The 12,204-nt window shown below is 43.5% G+C and overlaps 1 protein-coding gene across 4 annotated transcripts in view; it reads left to right on the top strand.

Annotated features, from left to right (window-relative positions):
- The window catches only part of SYT17 (synaptotagmin 17), a 33,629-nt gene that overhangs the window by 4,272 nt on the left and 17,153 nt on the right, over nt 1–12,204 (top strand). For all 4 annotated transcript variants that reach the window (XM_050317537.1, XM_050317535.1, XM_050317536.1 and 1 more), the window contains exons 3-5: nt 442–590; nt 5,680–5,828; nt 6,250–6,869. In XM_050317537.1, the coding sequence (XP_050173494.1) occupies nt 442–590; nt 5,680–5,828; nt 6,250–6,869 (918 nt within the window). The remainder of the gene's footprint in view (nt 1–441; nt 591–5,679; nt 5,829–6,249; nt 6,870–12,204) is intronic.

The raw sequence follows: 12,204 nt of genomic DNA on the forward strand, positions 1-12,204 counted from the left end.
GGTGTGTTCACGGTGCTGTGTTAATTAAATAGATCCTTGCTGGATTAAATTGGAGCTTTCACTTACCTTCTGTTTTTAATTCCTTCTGCTGTATGTTTGCTGATCTATTAGTTTGTTGATGTTCGTGAAGGAATATGCGTGTTTCTACTCTGGCATGTTGCTACACCACAGTGTTTTGTAAATCACCCTCTTGCCAACCTACATAATAATACATCTCTACTAGAGGGAAAATACCTGCAGAGAATGCTTATTTCCCTGCCTTGTTATGGCATCGGTGGGGTTGGGCTGGTAACTGCATAGCACTTGTCTGTTGGTATAGCTGAAATAAATACAGTTCTTAATGTTCTGTTGCAGAAACACAAACATAAATACAGCTGAATGTTTTTTCTCAATAGCTATTGATGGGTTGTAATGTTGTACTTTGGTTTCCAATGGCTTCAGGGTCTGCTCGCTAGAATCTCAGATCTCTTGCTGTGCCGGTGGACTTGTAGAAATTGCTGTCAGAAGTGTTTCGACTGTAGCTGTTGTCAAACAAATGAAGATGAAGTTGAAATCCTGGGACCTTTTCCTGCTCAAACTCCAGCCTGGCTGTAAGTTTAGATGCATGATTTTCTAGCTTTACCCAAGGACTGCTCAGCTGTGATGAGAGTATTGATGCAGTGGGACATTCAGAGGGTGCCACTTAGAAAGGAGGAACCTCCTGAGGGTGGGAACACAGGCTACTCACAGCAAGGTGACAGAAGGGCATCTCTGGTAACTCAAACAGCAAGGTTAGTCTTTGTAAAAACCTTTTCTTATGGGTGAGACAGAAGTTGTTTTGTCAGCTGGCATAGCAAGCTGATAGCTGGTTTAGCTGTGTGCCCTTTTCTAAAGATGCCTTTCATCTTCAGTCCTATTTCCTCTTCAAATGGACCAGCCCTTTGGAGCACTTCAACTTGGCTGAAATGCTGATGAGGTTGTTTTGAAATGTTTTCTTATCCTAGTGTGAAGGTGGTTATCATATAGGCAGATGAAAGGCGTAGCTGGTACGTGCTCTGAAGGGGAAATTCATTTAAAGTTTCATTTAGCAGAACTTGATCTCCTGCTCCACCTTAGTACTCTTCAAGATTTCTTCTGAAATCATTAAAGAACCACAGCACCAGCACCAGATTCTGTCTGGAGATTTGATTAGTGTGTTTGCAAATCCATTACAAAGAAACTCAGTGAAGTCTTCCCTGTTTTACTCCCTCTCAATTGGGAATCTGCGGCACAGAGGTGACCCTGTGGAGACATTCATGAAACCAGGAAGGGAGCAGAGCTCTCCAGTGTTTTAGTGGCTTTGTTGTCAGCTGGGTTGGGCTGTCTTCTGTGGGAGCAGACTGATGGACAGTGTGTCCAGAATTTGTGGCACAGGAGAGGCCTCTTTAGTGCATCATATGATGCTCAGAGGTTGGTACCCAGGCACTGAGACACTCAGGTAATTTTATCTACTCCTGTGAGTTGACTGTTGCTCTGTCTCAGGGCTGGAAGGTTCATGTCTTGGTGCTGCATGAAATAAACTGTCTCATGTTTAAATCACAGTCTTGTCTGTGTACTCTTTTGAATCCAGGTAGAATAGGGTGGTAATTAATACTGAAGCAATAAAAATAGAGCTGTTCAAGATGTGTTAGAGTGGTTTTTAAATGTGAAGCAGCATATTTAAGAGTGTGATATATCCCCAGAAATGGATTCACCTGCAATGGATGGGGAATGGAAACAAAATCAATGCTAAATAGGAAAGCATCACGCACAGGAGAGCACAGTGATGAGGTTGCAGTATTGGATGTGGAAAGATTGGTACAGGAGCAATTACATCTCGGGAACAAGTAGCTGAGCTTGTAGCAAGAGAGGGATTCAGGGTTTGTCTGGTGTGCTGGGTAGCAGAAGGGACATCTTGTGTGTTTGGAGACATGGGGTGATTGTACCATGGTTTAGTTTCTGACTCCTGGATCCTTCTGTCTGGCTAAAGGGGCACTCTGGGCACTGAAGCTCTGTTCTTCTTATCTCAAAACTCAGATGTGTGGTGGCTTTGCAGATGAGTTGGACTTTGGACTCATAAAATGCTTTCTCCAGCCTGTATTGTTTCCCCCCAGTCCTGCTCTATCTGAAAGCCCCTACAGTAACTTACTGGAATGGCCATAAGCAGAAGACAACATACTAGGGAAAAAAACCCACCCAGTTCTTCAACCCTATTGTGTTTTATTCTTTACCTATGGACACTCACAACCCTGGGAAGAGTCTGGGACCCCAGCCCAGGCCACATATCCATCTTTCCATCTGGCTTCAGGTGATTTGGTGCAGTTAAGGTCTCCCTAAGTGCTGAGAGAAGGTGAGTTCCCAGAGATAATGCCTGAGAGGGCAGCAGGCACCAAAAAAGGAGGACACAGGAGAGAAGTAGCTTTGCTTTTTGAGGGTACAAGGGATGCTGCCATGCCTTGGGATCACTGAAGTCACCATCTCCTGTGGCACTGTTGCACATCCTGTGATTTCTGAGGATGCCTGGAATACACATTGATTTAGAAGCTGGACATCAGGCTTTGCTTGCTTCAAAGGGCAGTGGGCTCCTCTTCTTGAGCTGAGATGTATCCAGGGTAATGCCAGGGAATGTGACAATAATTTACGCTTCCAGGGTGATTTTGTTGGAAAATGGTGAGGGAACACAGAAATTATTTGAGGAGGACAAAGAGAGCAGAGGAGATATGGAGAGGTAAACGAGTCAAGGGGGTGTGACTTGAGAGGAGAAAAAATGAGCCTGTAGAGGAACAACAATCTGGAAGATAAAGAGGAAAAGAGAGTAAAAGGCAGGAGCCAGACTTGGTGTGTTTTGCTCGCTGATGAACAGGTGAGCCAAGCTCTTGGTGTGTGCAGGTTTAAGGTGGAAATGATCCCTGTAGCCTCTGTTGGCTCAGAATTCAGAAGCCAAAGAAGATTTCTGTTTTTACTGTGTTGATCTTATGCTCTTAAATATCCATATGCGGTTTTGGAGGTAGGGAACAATGTCTGGAGTTAGATGTGTGAGCAGAGTAAGAATTTGGACATGGTCTTAGAATAAGGTGTTTGATGGGTATGTTTTTAAGTGCTCAGAGATCTGTGTATGCCAGTTGACCCCTCATTCTTTTTTTTTAACTCTTATTTTTCAAAAGGGAGCTTTTGGGTTCAGTGGAAACCCCTACAAGGAAAAACAGATTTGACATCACCATATTTTGCATTTGGATGCATGCATTGAATTTGGGAACAAATCAATTTATTCTCCTGCTTGCAGCCTGAAAGTGTTTTAAAAATAGAACTAAGTTTTCAGCTGAGATCTTTCCATCTTGCTGTTTCTTCATGGGCCCAGGACACTGGTGTAATGCAGAATGCAATTTGTTCCTTCCTCACCTTCCTACCCACTCCCCTGGGGAAAACTGCTTTTATGGTCCTCATTGGTGAACTGGCAAACATCTGAGTGCCTGTGCTTAATGACCCATCCTTTATTTTCTGCCCATAGGTTTTCCCTTTGGCAGCTCTGAGACACCTCATTGTCCTGGAAATTCAGGAGGGGATGTTAAAGCTGCAAGTTTAAGCCCTTTCTCTTGGGAGACCATGAATTTTTCTCACTTTCTGAATTTTTTACAGTGACAACTTAGGGGGAAAAAAAAATCCTTTCCTGCAGTGAGTCCAGTTGTGTTGATCTGAGTGCCTGGTAGCTTCTTGTTATTTCATGAGGAGTGTTTGCATCCTGGTCTTTGCAGAAGTGGGCTGGGAATGAGGGTTTGTGTTGGAGCTGCCTGTTACAGAATATTCTACACAAACCCCAGAGATAAACAGTGCACACTGTGAGGCTGAATTGAAATCAGGACACGACTCCTCTTTCCAAAGGTTCGGATTAAACAGAAACAGAGCTGCTTTAACCAGAGCCAAAGTTTATTTGAGGAAAAATTATTGTGGCTCAGTAGCAATTTCCTTACTAAAGGTCATCTGTATGTTATTAACTCACTATTACGTTTACCCATTGTAGAACATCCTTAATGCCTCTCTTCCTGATTCCCTTTTCACCCTGCCTTCGCCTTGTTCTGTGCGTTTGCTTCTCAAACACAAGCAGATCCAAATGCCACCTATGATTGTGTAGCCCTGCATTTATGCATGGAAAAGCTATTTGTGTTCCAAGTACTGATTATATATCAAACTGCATGATTTGGACTGCCTTTAATGGGCTGCAGAACTGTGCAAATATTGTACGCCCCTTTTAGCATAGGGCTTGGTTTTGATTATTAACAGATTTTTATTTTTTTTTTTTTTAGTGTAGATGAGTTGTGTGGGTCTGAATTGGTGAGATTTGCATAGAACCTGCTGTGAACTTTGTGGGTTTGGATAAGAATTTCCATTTCCAATCGATTTCGGGGGTTTGGTTTTTGTTTGTTTTGTTTGTTTGTTTGTTTGTTTTAATATTTGGGGGGGCTTTTCTGCAAGTTTACTGCTTCTTGCAGAATATGTGATTTGCTCTACTCCACTCATTGGTTACTAATGAAAATGATTCAACTTACTTCATTTATACCCAGCTGAGCCATGCACGTAGAAAGGGTGAATTGGAAGCAAAACACACAGAATTCCCTTTTGCTTTGCTCATTTCATGCTGACACTTTCCTTGTGATCTGCTGCTATTTTCTGTCTCGTGGATGAGCTGTTTTGCATGATGCACTACACGTCATGCACTGTTGTGTGATTTCATTTCCATCAGCAGCACTCCCCTCTGAGCATGCAGTTGGAGACTTTATGTCCTGTATTTATTACTGTCTGCTCTTGCCCTTCTTTCAGTCAAGCTGGGAGGTCCTCACTGCTTTTTGGAGCCACTGCAATTGCGACACGTTGGGGTTTTCAACCAGAATGTTGTTGTATCAAAACCAACTTGTGTGTGTGTGTGTGTGTATATAAACACACTGAAATGGGAGTTACAGGTGGACTTCTCTGTGATGCCAGTCTTCTGTTGAGTCTTCTTAAAGCTGCTACAGCTCTCGTCAAAACTTGCTTTGTCATTTAAATCTTGCTAACTTCCCTGCTCCCACCAAGACCCCTGGGTAGTAAAATTACTGTCTGGTTTATGGAAGTGGATAGAAAGCAGCCAATTATCTAAAAAGGCATGTCAGTAAATAGCTTTTGATGAATTGTGTTTATGAGGTCGAGTTTTGAAACTTTACTGGTAAACCCGCAAAGCCATATTTTACTGAGAGGTGTGTGGTAGGTTTGGGATATCTGATCATGGAGGTTTGTCATGATGGTTCACTCCTAGTAAAGTCTGTGCTTACAAAGTGTAGCTGTGAATTACAGCAGTAAGCTTCTGTTTGAGGTTTGTGGTTTGTGGGAGTTTGGTTTTACTTTTTTTCCTTAGAGACAAGTATAATATTTCTGATCAAGATTTGAGTTACATGTGCCTTTGTGGCCTGTGTCGTGCTCTCATACTGATAAAACTGTGTTTGAAAGACAGGCAGAAAGATAAAGAATCTGTTTTTTGCATAAGTTTGAAGTCTGTTGCTCAGCCTTTTGCTTGCCAGATAGATCAGGAGATACCCCACAGCATCCAGGGATGAGCACCCGAGATTAGACCCAGAATGCCAGAACACATTGTTATTCTGTATATACTCCTTGTACTGGGTTGAATCATCCAAAGGTCTCTCATTATAACAGGATAAGCAGCCAAAATGAGGACAAAGATGGAGACTCTGATAATACAATCAGCGAGCTGCCTCCCACTCTTCAGGATGTTTCCCCTGACAGAAGGCGGTCGTCGTCAGATACATCACGGTCCACTTACAGCCTCACACGGCGGATTTCAAGTAAGGTCGTCCTTCCAACATTAATGTAATTCTTGTGGGGAAGAAAATCAAACTGTAGTGCTTCCTCTTTCATCTTTTAGACAGGGAATCAAGTCAAGCTGAAGGTACATTGATTAAAATCTCATCCTGTTCTGCGGGAGCACAGTGGAAGGGAGCAGCCCTGTTTTTCTTGCTGAAGCATATGTGTGGTAATTGCACGTGAAAATGGACAGGGAGGGAAAAGTGTAGGTGGGTTTGTGCTTCGGTGTAGCTAAGGGTGCTGTTAATTGTTGGCAGTGCAATGAGGAAAAGTCCCACTGTGGAGCCTGCATTGCACAGATACAGGATAGCTGTGCCCAAAGAAGCACCCAAAGTTGATGTGCACCTATAATTGCTTCAGTTGAGTTTCTGACAGTCATATTTGTGCATTTCTCTTGTTTAGGTCTAGACTCGAGGAGGCCAAGTTCTCCGCTAATTGACATTAAGCCTATCGAGTTTGGAATAATAGGAGCTAAGAAAGAAATAGTTCAGCCAACTATCCTGCGAAAAACCTACACCCCAGATGACTATTTTAGAAAATTTGAACCAAGACTGTACTCTCTTGACTCAAATAGTGATGATATGGACTCCTTGACAGATGAGGAGATCTTGTCGAAGTATCAGCTGGGCATGCTGCATTTTAGCACACAGTATGATCTGTTGCATAATTACCTAATAGTGCGAGTCATCGAGGCTAAAGATCTGCCTCCTCCAATTTCTTACGATGGTTCAAGGCAAGACATGGCTCACTCCAACCCCTACGTGAAGATCTGCCTTCTTCCCGATCAGAAGAACTCCAAGCAGACCGGAGTGAAACGCAAAACGCAGAACCCGGTGTTTGAGGAGAGGTACACATTTGAAATCCCCTTTTTAGAAGCCCAGAGAAGAACTCTGCTTTTAACTGTAGTGGATTTTGACAAATTCTCACGCCATTGTGTTATTGGCAAAGTGTCAATGCCCTTGAGCGATGTAGACCTTGTGAAAGGTGGACACTGGTGGAAAGCCCTTGTGCCTAGTTCTCAGGTAACAGAATTTATCAGATTATTGATGCCGTTTTTCTCACTGTTTGTTTTTTTTTTGAGTGTGATTCCTTTGCCTGTTGGCAAGTAACACAGTTTCTAATTAGTCATTGTCATCTAGTTACTACAAAATCTGCTGTGTTGGAATAATGTGGGCCTATGACTGGTTTTATAACAGTGTGAGGTACAGGAGCTGTCTTTAATATTCAGAGGAGATGGCATGACCAAAGATCCTGTGTCAGCTTAAATGAGAGCAACTCAAGGCTGCTTTGGAAGTCTGCCCCTTTGGGAAGATGTTTCTTGTCACTGCAGGGACCTGCATCCATTCCCAGGCACTGCAGTGACACTGTCCCACCCGGGTCATTCCTGTGGTTGTTAACGTGCCCGTGCTTTGAGGTCATGAGGGGAACCACTGGTGCCAGTTCAGTAATGACTTGATTCAATAAAGCATATAGAAGGTGAAATCTCTACAGACTTGTGGCGTAATGCATGAGCAAAAATGTGCACAGGAGTTGTAGATTTATTTTCATCACGTCCTTGAAGGAACCAAACTTGCCATAAATATTTGCCTGATTCAAGTGGCGTGTTGTATGGGTTTTGAGATTGATTCAACCATGCAGTGAGATGGGAAGAGGAGATGCAGAGGGCCTGTGTGCTTCCACCTCTGTTCTCAGGAAAGGGCCACCTCCTTGCCAGCCAGGTTTTAAGTTTTTAAAGTTTTTAAGTTTTAGAGCCTTTGCTGAATCAAACCCTGTGTGAAGTTATATGGTTCACATTTGCTTTGATTTTTGTGTTCACTCGAACTCTGACTCTGCTTTAACCTCTCTGTGTGTGCACAGAGGGGCTGGGAGCACTTTTACCTCTTGCTCAGGCCTGCTGCTTTGGATAAGGGGAAGGAAGATCAAGACTTCAGGTAACTGCAGGAGAGCCAACTGGATTTGCTGTAATAGTTGGAGGAGCATTGCAGGATTTGCTTGAACGATGTTCAGGCAAAAAAAGGAAAGTTTTGAAAGTTGTGCACAAATCAAAATCACATGGTCCCTGAATGTGCCTTTATGTGGGGCATGTCTTTGTGCCACTGAGATCTGCTTTGCTCAGTAGTGTGGCAGTGAGGGGCAAGGGGACCGTTGTGCTACAAAGTGATTTGTAAGGAAAACCATAGAATCACAGAATTGTTTAGGTTGGAAAAGACCTTTAAGATCATCAAGTCCAAACTGTTAACCCAGCACCACCAAGGTCACCACATATCCCTAGGCTCCCCTCATTGAGCCTTTCCCCCAAGTGTTCATTTACAAGTGCCTGCAACAATTTTTTTCCCTTTATTTTTGGTATGAGCAGTTCATCACAGGCTCTGTGTTATCCATCTGAGGACTGAGCTCTCCCTTATCCTCCTGTGATTCCCACCATGCAGTTGTTTCTCCCTGCCACCCCCTACTTTTGCATGATAAATACTTTCCTGTATTATGTATCTCTGTATGAGTAACATGGATCCATTCCACAGCTAATACAGATCTTGATTAGGCAAGATCATCTCTGCCTTTGTGTGCCAAGCTTGGAGCCAGCTCTTCCTTTTCCCCCTCTCCAAAGTTTCATTGAAAGCTGCTGCTGTTTTCAGTATGCTGTCTGCTTCACCAGCATTCAAGATAAATTATTTATGCAGAAGTTGTCATTTCTGATATTTATAAAAGGAAGGAGAAAGAGAAAACTCTGTTTAAATGGGCAGACCTAAACTTGGAAGCCTTTTGAATTTATTTCCTTGCTATCAAATGGAAAAACTTTAGCAAAGTCCTCCATGCCTTGATTAGTAAAGAGCATTGTTTTGGTCTTTTCATACCTCCTTGTTCTTTTTACCTCAACTGGCAGAGTGCTATTGCAAAGGGAACAACAGTGCTTGTACAGGACATCCTGGGGGGATGTTTGGTATCATCTTCCCATGTTTCCTCAATGATAAGATTTTCATTTAGTGAGGTATATTTCATCTTAGTGGGAACTGAAGTTAAATTAATTGATCAAAGGGTTAAAATAAATCCTAGAAGAAGTAAAACAATACAGCTTATCGCTTTGAAAAAATGCATTTTAATGTCTTTCGATAACAGTGATGCTTTGTGCTGGAAATTTATGAGGTTTTTTTATGACTAGTTGGAACCTTCTGCCTGTGGAATGATAGATTTGACACGTTGACAATTTTTCTGTACTTCTCATTTTTTTTTTCTTGATTAGCTGAGGGACAGACAGCCTTTATCAGTTTCTTGTTGGATTGAACCTGAGCCTGCTGAAGTGTGCTTTGTGTTGTGAGATTGTGATAGGGGCAAAAAAATAAATCTATGTGCAGTAGCACTTTATTTTGCAAAAGGTGTCCTTGGATGCTGGAGAGCAACACAAAGCTGCTGTGGTGCAGTTGTGATCATTACTCGAGGAAAATTTGCCAGTCTGGGTTGGCTGCCCCGGGGCTGTGACACGGAGCAGCAGCTGGCAGCACCCCACAGTGATGAAAGCTCCTGATGGAGAAAATGCTGAAGCAGGTGCTTGGAAAAGCAGTAACAGGAGGGAGAGAAACACAGTCAGTCATAGACATGATATGTAAAGATGAAAGACTCAAAATACGTGAATTTTTCTTTTCTTTTTTTCTTTTTTTTTTTTTTAAGTGGAATTTATTGACAGAACCATTATGAGCTGGAGAGAGGGAGGAAAGTGAATCCAGATGGTAGGAGCTGTGGAGAAAGTTTTCTCTTCATACTGGTGGGAGTGGGAGGGTGGCAGGGTTTGTGGAAGAGCAGAGGAAGTGTCCAAATGGCATTGGCATAGTGTGTGGATAAAGTCAGGTGCTGAGTCCTTGTCTCACCATCACTCTGAGCCCCATCAAGCCCAGAGCTGGATCACTGTCTTAGTACAGAACCAGCACCAGAGAGAAGAAAAAGGTGTTGATGCCAGGAATGCCAGGAATCTTTTGGTGTGTGCAGTGTCAACAGGGACACTGAGCTTCTCCCAGGTGAGGCATGGTCCAGCTTCCATAGCAAACCAACAGCTCCATTGGCTCCAGCTGGACCACGATAAGCTCCTTCTCTTGGGGTGTGGGTGGGATATACAGCGAGCTCCTCAATGGGTGATAGCCCATTATCATTAATAGAGGAGTATCTTCACTGCCAGCTCGTGGAGTTGCTTGTGAATGAAGAGCTGGAGAATTTACCTTGGCTGAAAGGAGGTGGGCGGTGCAGCACTGCCCTGCTCATTGTGTCAGGAATGGGTGGTCAGAGAACCCGAGTGTGGGTGAGCAGTGGGCTGTCCTCTCAGGGCAATAAACTGCTCCATGTCAAGCCTCAGGCAGAAGGCTGTACCTGCACATGAGCACTCTGAGCTTGAACCACGCATTCAGCGCTTAGGGGGTTTGAGTCCAAAGTGGAGGCACGGGGGAGCTGCCGCCCGATGTATCATCAGAGCCAGCAGCTGAGCAGAAGGACTTACTCCTTGTGGAAAATGTCAGTGCAGGTATTGCCAAATTCTTTATCTTTGGTAGTTCTGGGAGGCTTTTTCTTGCAGGGTAATTAATGCCTTTCCAAAGCTCATGGAAAGGCTCTTGAGTCCAGTCCCCATAGGAACACACTGCGCTCCTTAAATATCCCCTGAAATGTGTGTGGCTTTGCTTAATTACCATGAATGAAGTTGGCAGGCCTTGCTGTAGCTGGGCTCAGATTCGTACATTTCGCCGCTGAAACTCATTCTGAAGCACATGTTCAGGACCCCAGGTTTTATTGACATATGATTCATTTCTCTTTTGGCAGATTTGAGTGGGCAGGAATAAATGTTTTAGACCAGCAGTAATGAGAGCTTGGAGATCATTCTTCAAAAGGGGAAAAAAAGTTGCCTGGTTGTGGTGGGAAAATAGCATGAAATTCCTTCTTCGCTCAAATTAAGCCATTTTTGTAGTAGAGGGAGTTGGTATTGAACTTGCTTTTTTAACTTCATACTACGAGTGCACTAGAATGACCTGTCAGTTCTTATGTTCAGGATGGTTATGAGCTCCACACACAGAGTGGCTTTGCCATGGCAGCTTTGCAATTTTCGGTTCCCGTCTCAGGGATAAACCTATGAGTACTGCAATGTTCTTACCATGCCTTGGCTGGGAAGGAAAAGGGAGAAAGGAAATTCAGGTAGTGACTGATTTCAGAACATTCCCTCCTTGGCTGTTAGTGGTATCTGCTCTGCCAGGTGGTTATGGTGTGTGTCTTGGAGGCCCCCAGTTGTGCATGTACCAGGTTTACTCTTGGTGCCCATGTTCCTTGGCTTATCCATTGCAGCCCTGAGAAGGAGCCATCCTTGGGGAGTGGGGAGGATGCCTTGCATTTGGTAGCACAATGTATTATTGAGATTAGTGCCATCCCTATGTTTCATACAGGCAGAAAGGGCTGTACAGACAGGGATTTAGTTCGGAGAGTTGGCACAACAGCTGGCTCAAGGCTGTGTATATCTGTATGGAGTGGGGGTCCATGTTTGTGACAGTCATGGGAAATTAAATCCATCTTTTTTTTAGCCATCCAAAAGCTCAGTGGCTGCGTAGCTGAAGGAATGATGCAGAATCACTGATGATGAACATGGATTGGTTATGTGGGGCCATGCTTGTTCAGCAGCAGGATGTTGAAATCAACCTGGCAGTTTGCCAGCGTGGGAGATACCCTGGGCAAAGCCTGGCAGAGGGCAGGATACACTCACCCTTCAGGTCACTGGAGTTGTGGGAACTGAGACAGACAGCCATGATGGATTATTGTCTGTCATGATGACAGTATTTTTAGCTCTTAACCTATGTTTGTTTTCCTATTTTGGATCATAATATTCTACCATCTTTCTTTCACTCTGTATTTTCCATTTCAGTTGTTTTTTTTTTTCCTCCTTTCTTTTTTCAGTCTTTAAAGCTCCATCACTGAGCAATTTTTCTTCTTTATTGTTTTCTCTTTATCCTTATCTATTTCTTCTGCTTCCAGCTGTCACCTCACCTGTTCCCCTCAGTGTTGTTCACTCCTTGCCCTTTCTGCAGAGGACTGGGATGCTGTGGGGTGTATTTTGCTGAGCAGGAGCTCAGAGGGGTTGGTGGGGGTTGTGGGCAGGACTTCTCCATAGGATATCTTCTTCCCAAAGCTTTCTGCACAACACAGGCTTTCTTATGGCCATCCAAACAGATGCAAAGACAGTTACATTTTAGAAGGGATTTTGTGATTCTTTTCAATATACCTTACGTAGGAAACACTGTTCTTTTCCATTGGTAGGTGGGTTTTTTTTTTTTTTTTCAAGTTCTGATCCTTAGTAGCTCAGCCTTCCCAAAATGATGTCTGTGTGTCACAGGATGC

This window comes from Myiozetetes cayanensis, unplaced genomic scaffold (genome assembly GCF_022539395.1).
Source record: "Myiozetetes cayanensis isolate MyiCay16 unplaced genomic scaffold, myiCay2020 scf20-37, whole genome shotgun sequence".
NCBI classification, from domain to species: domain Eukaryota; kingdom Metazoa; phylum Chordata; class Aves; order Passeriformes; family Tyrannidae; genus Myiozetetes; species Myiozetetes cayanensis.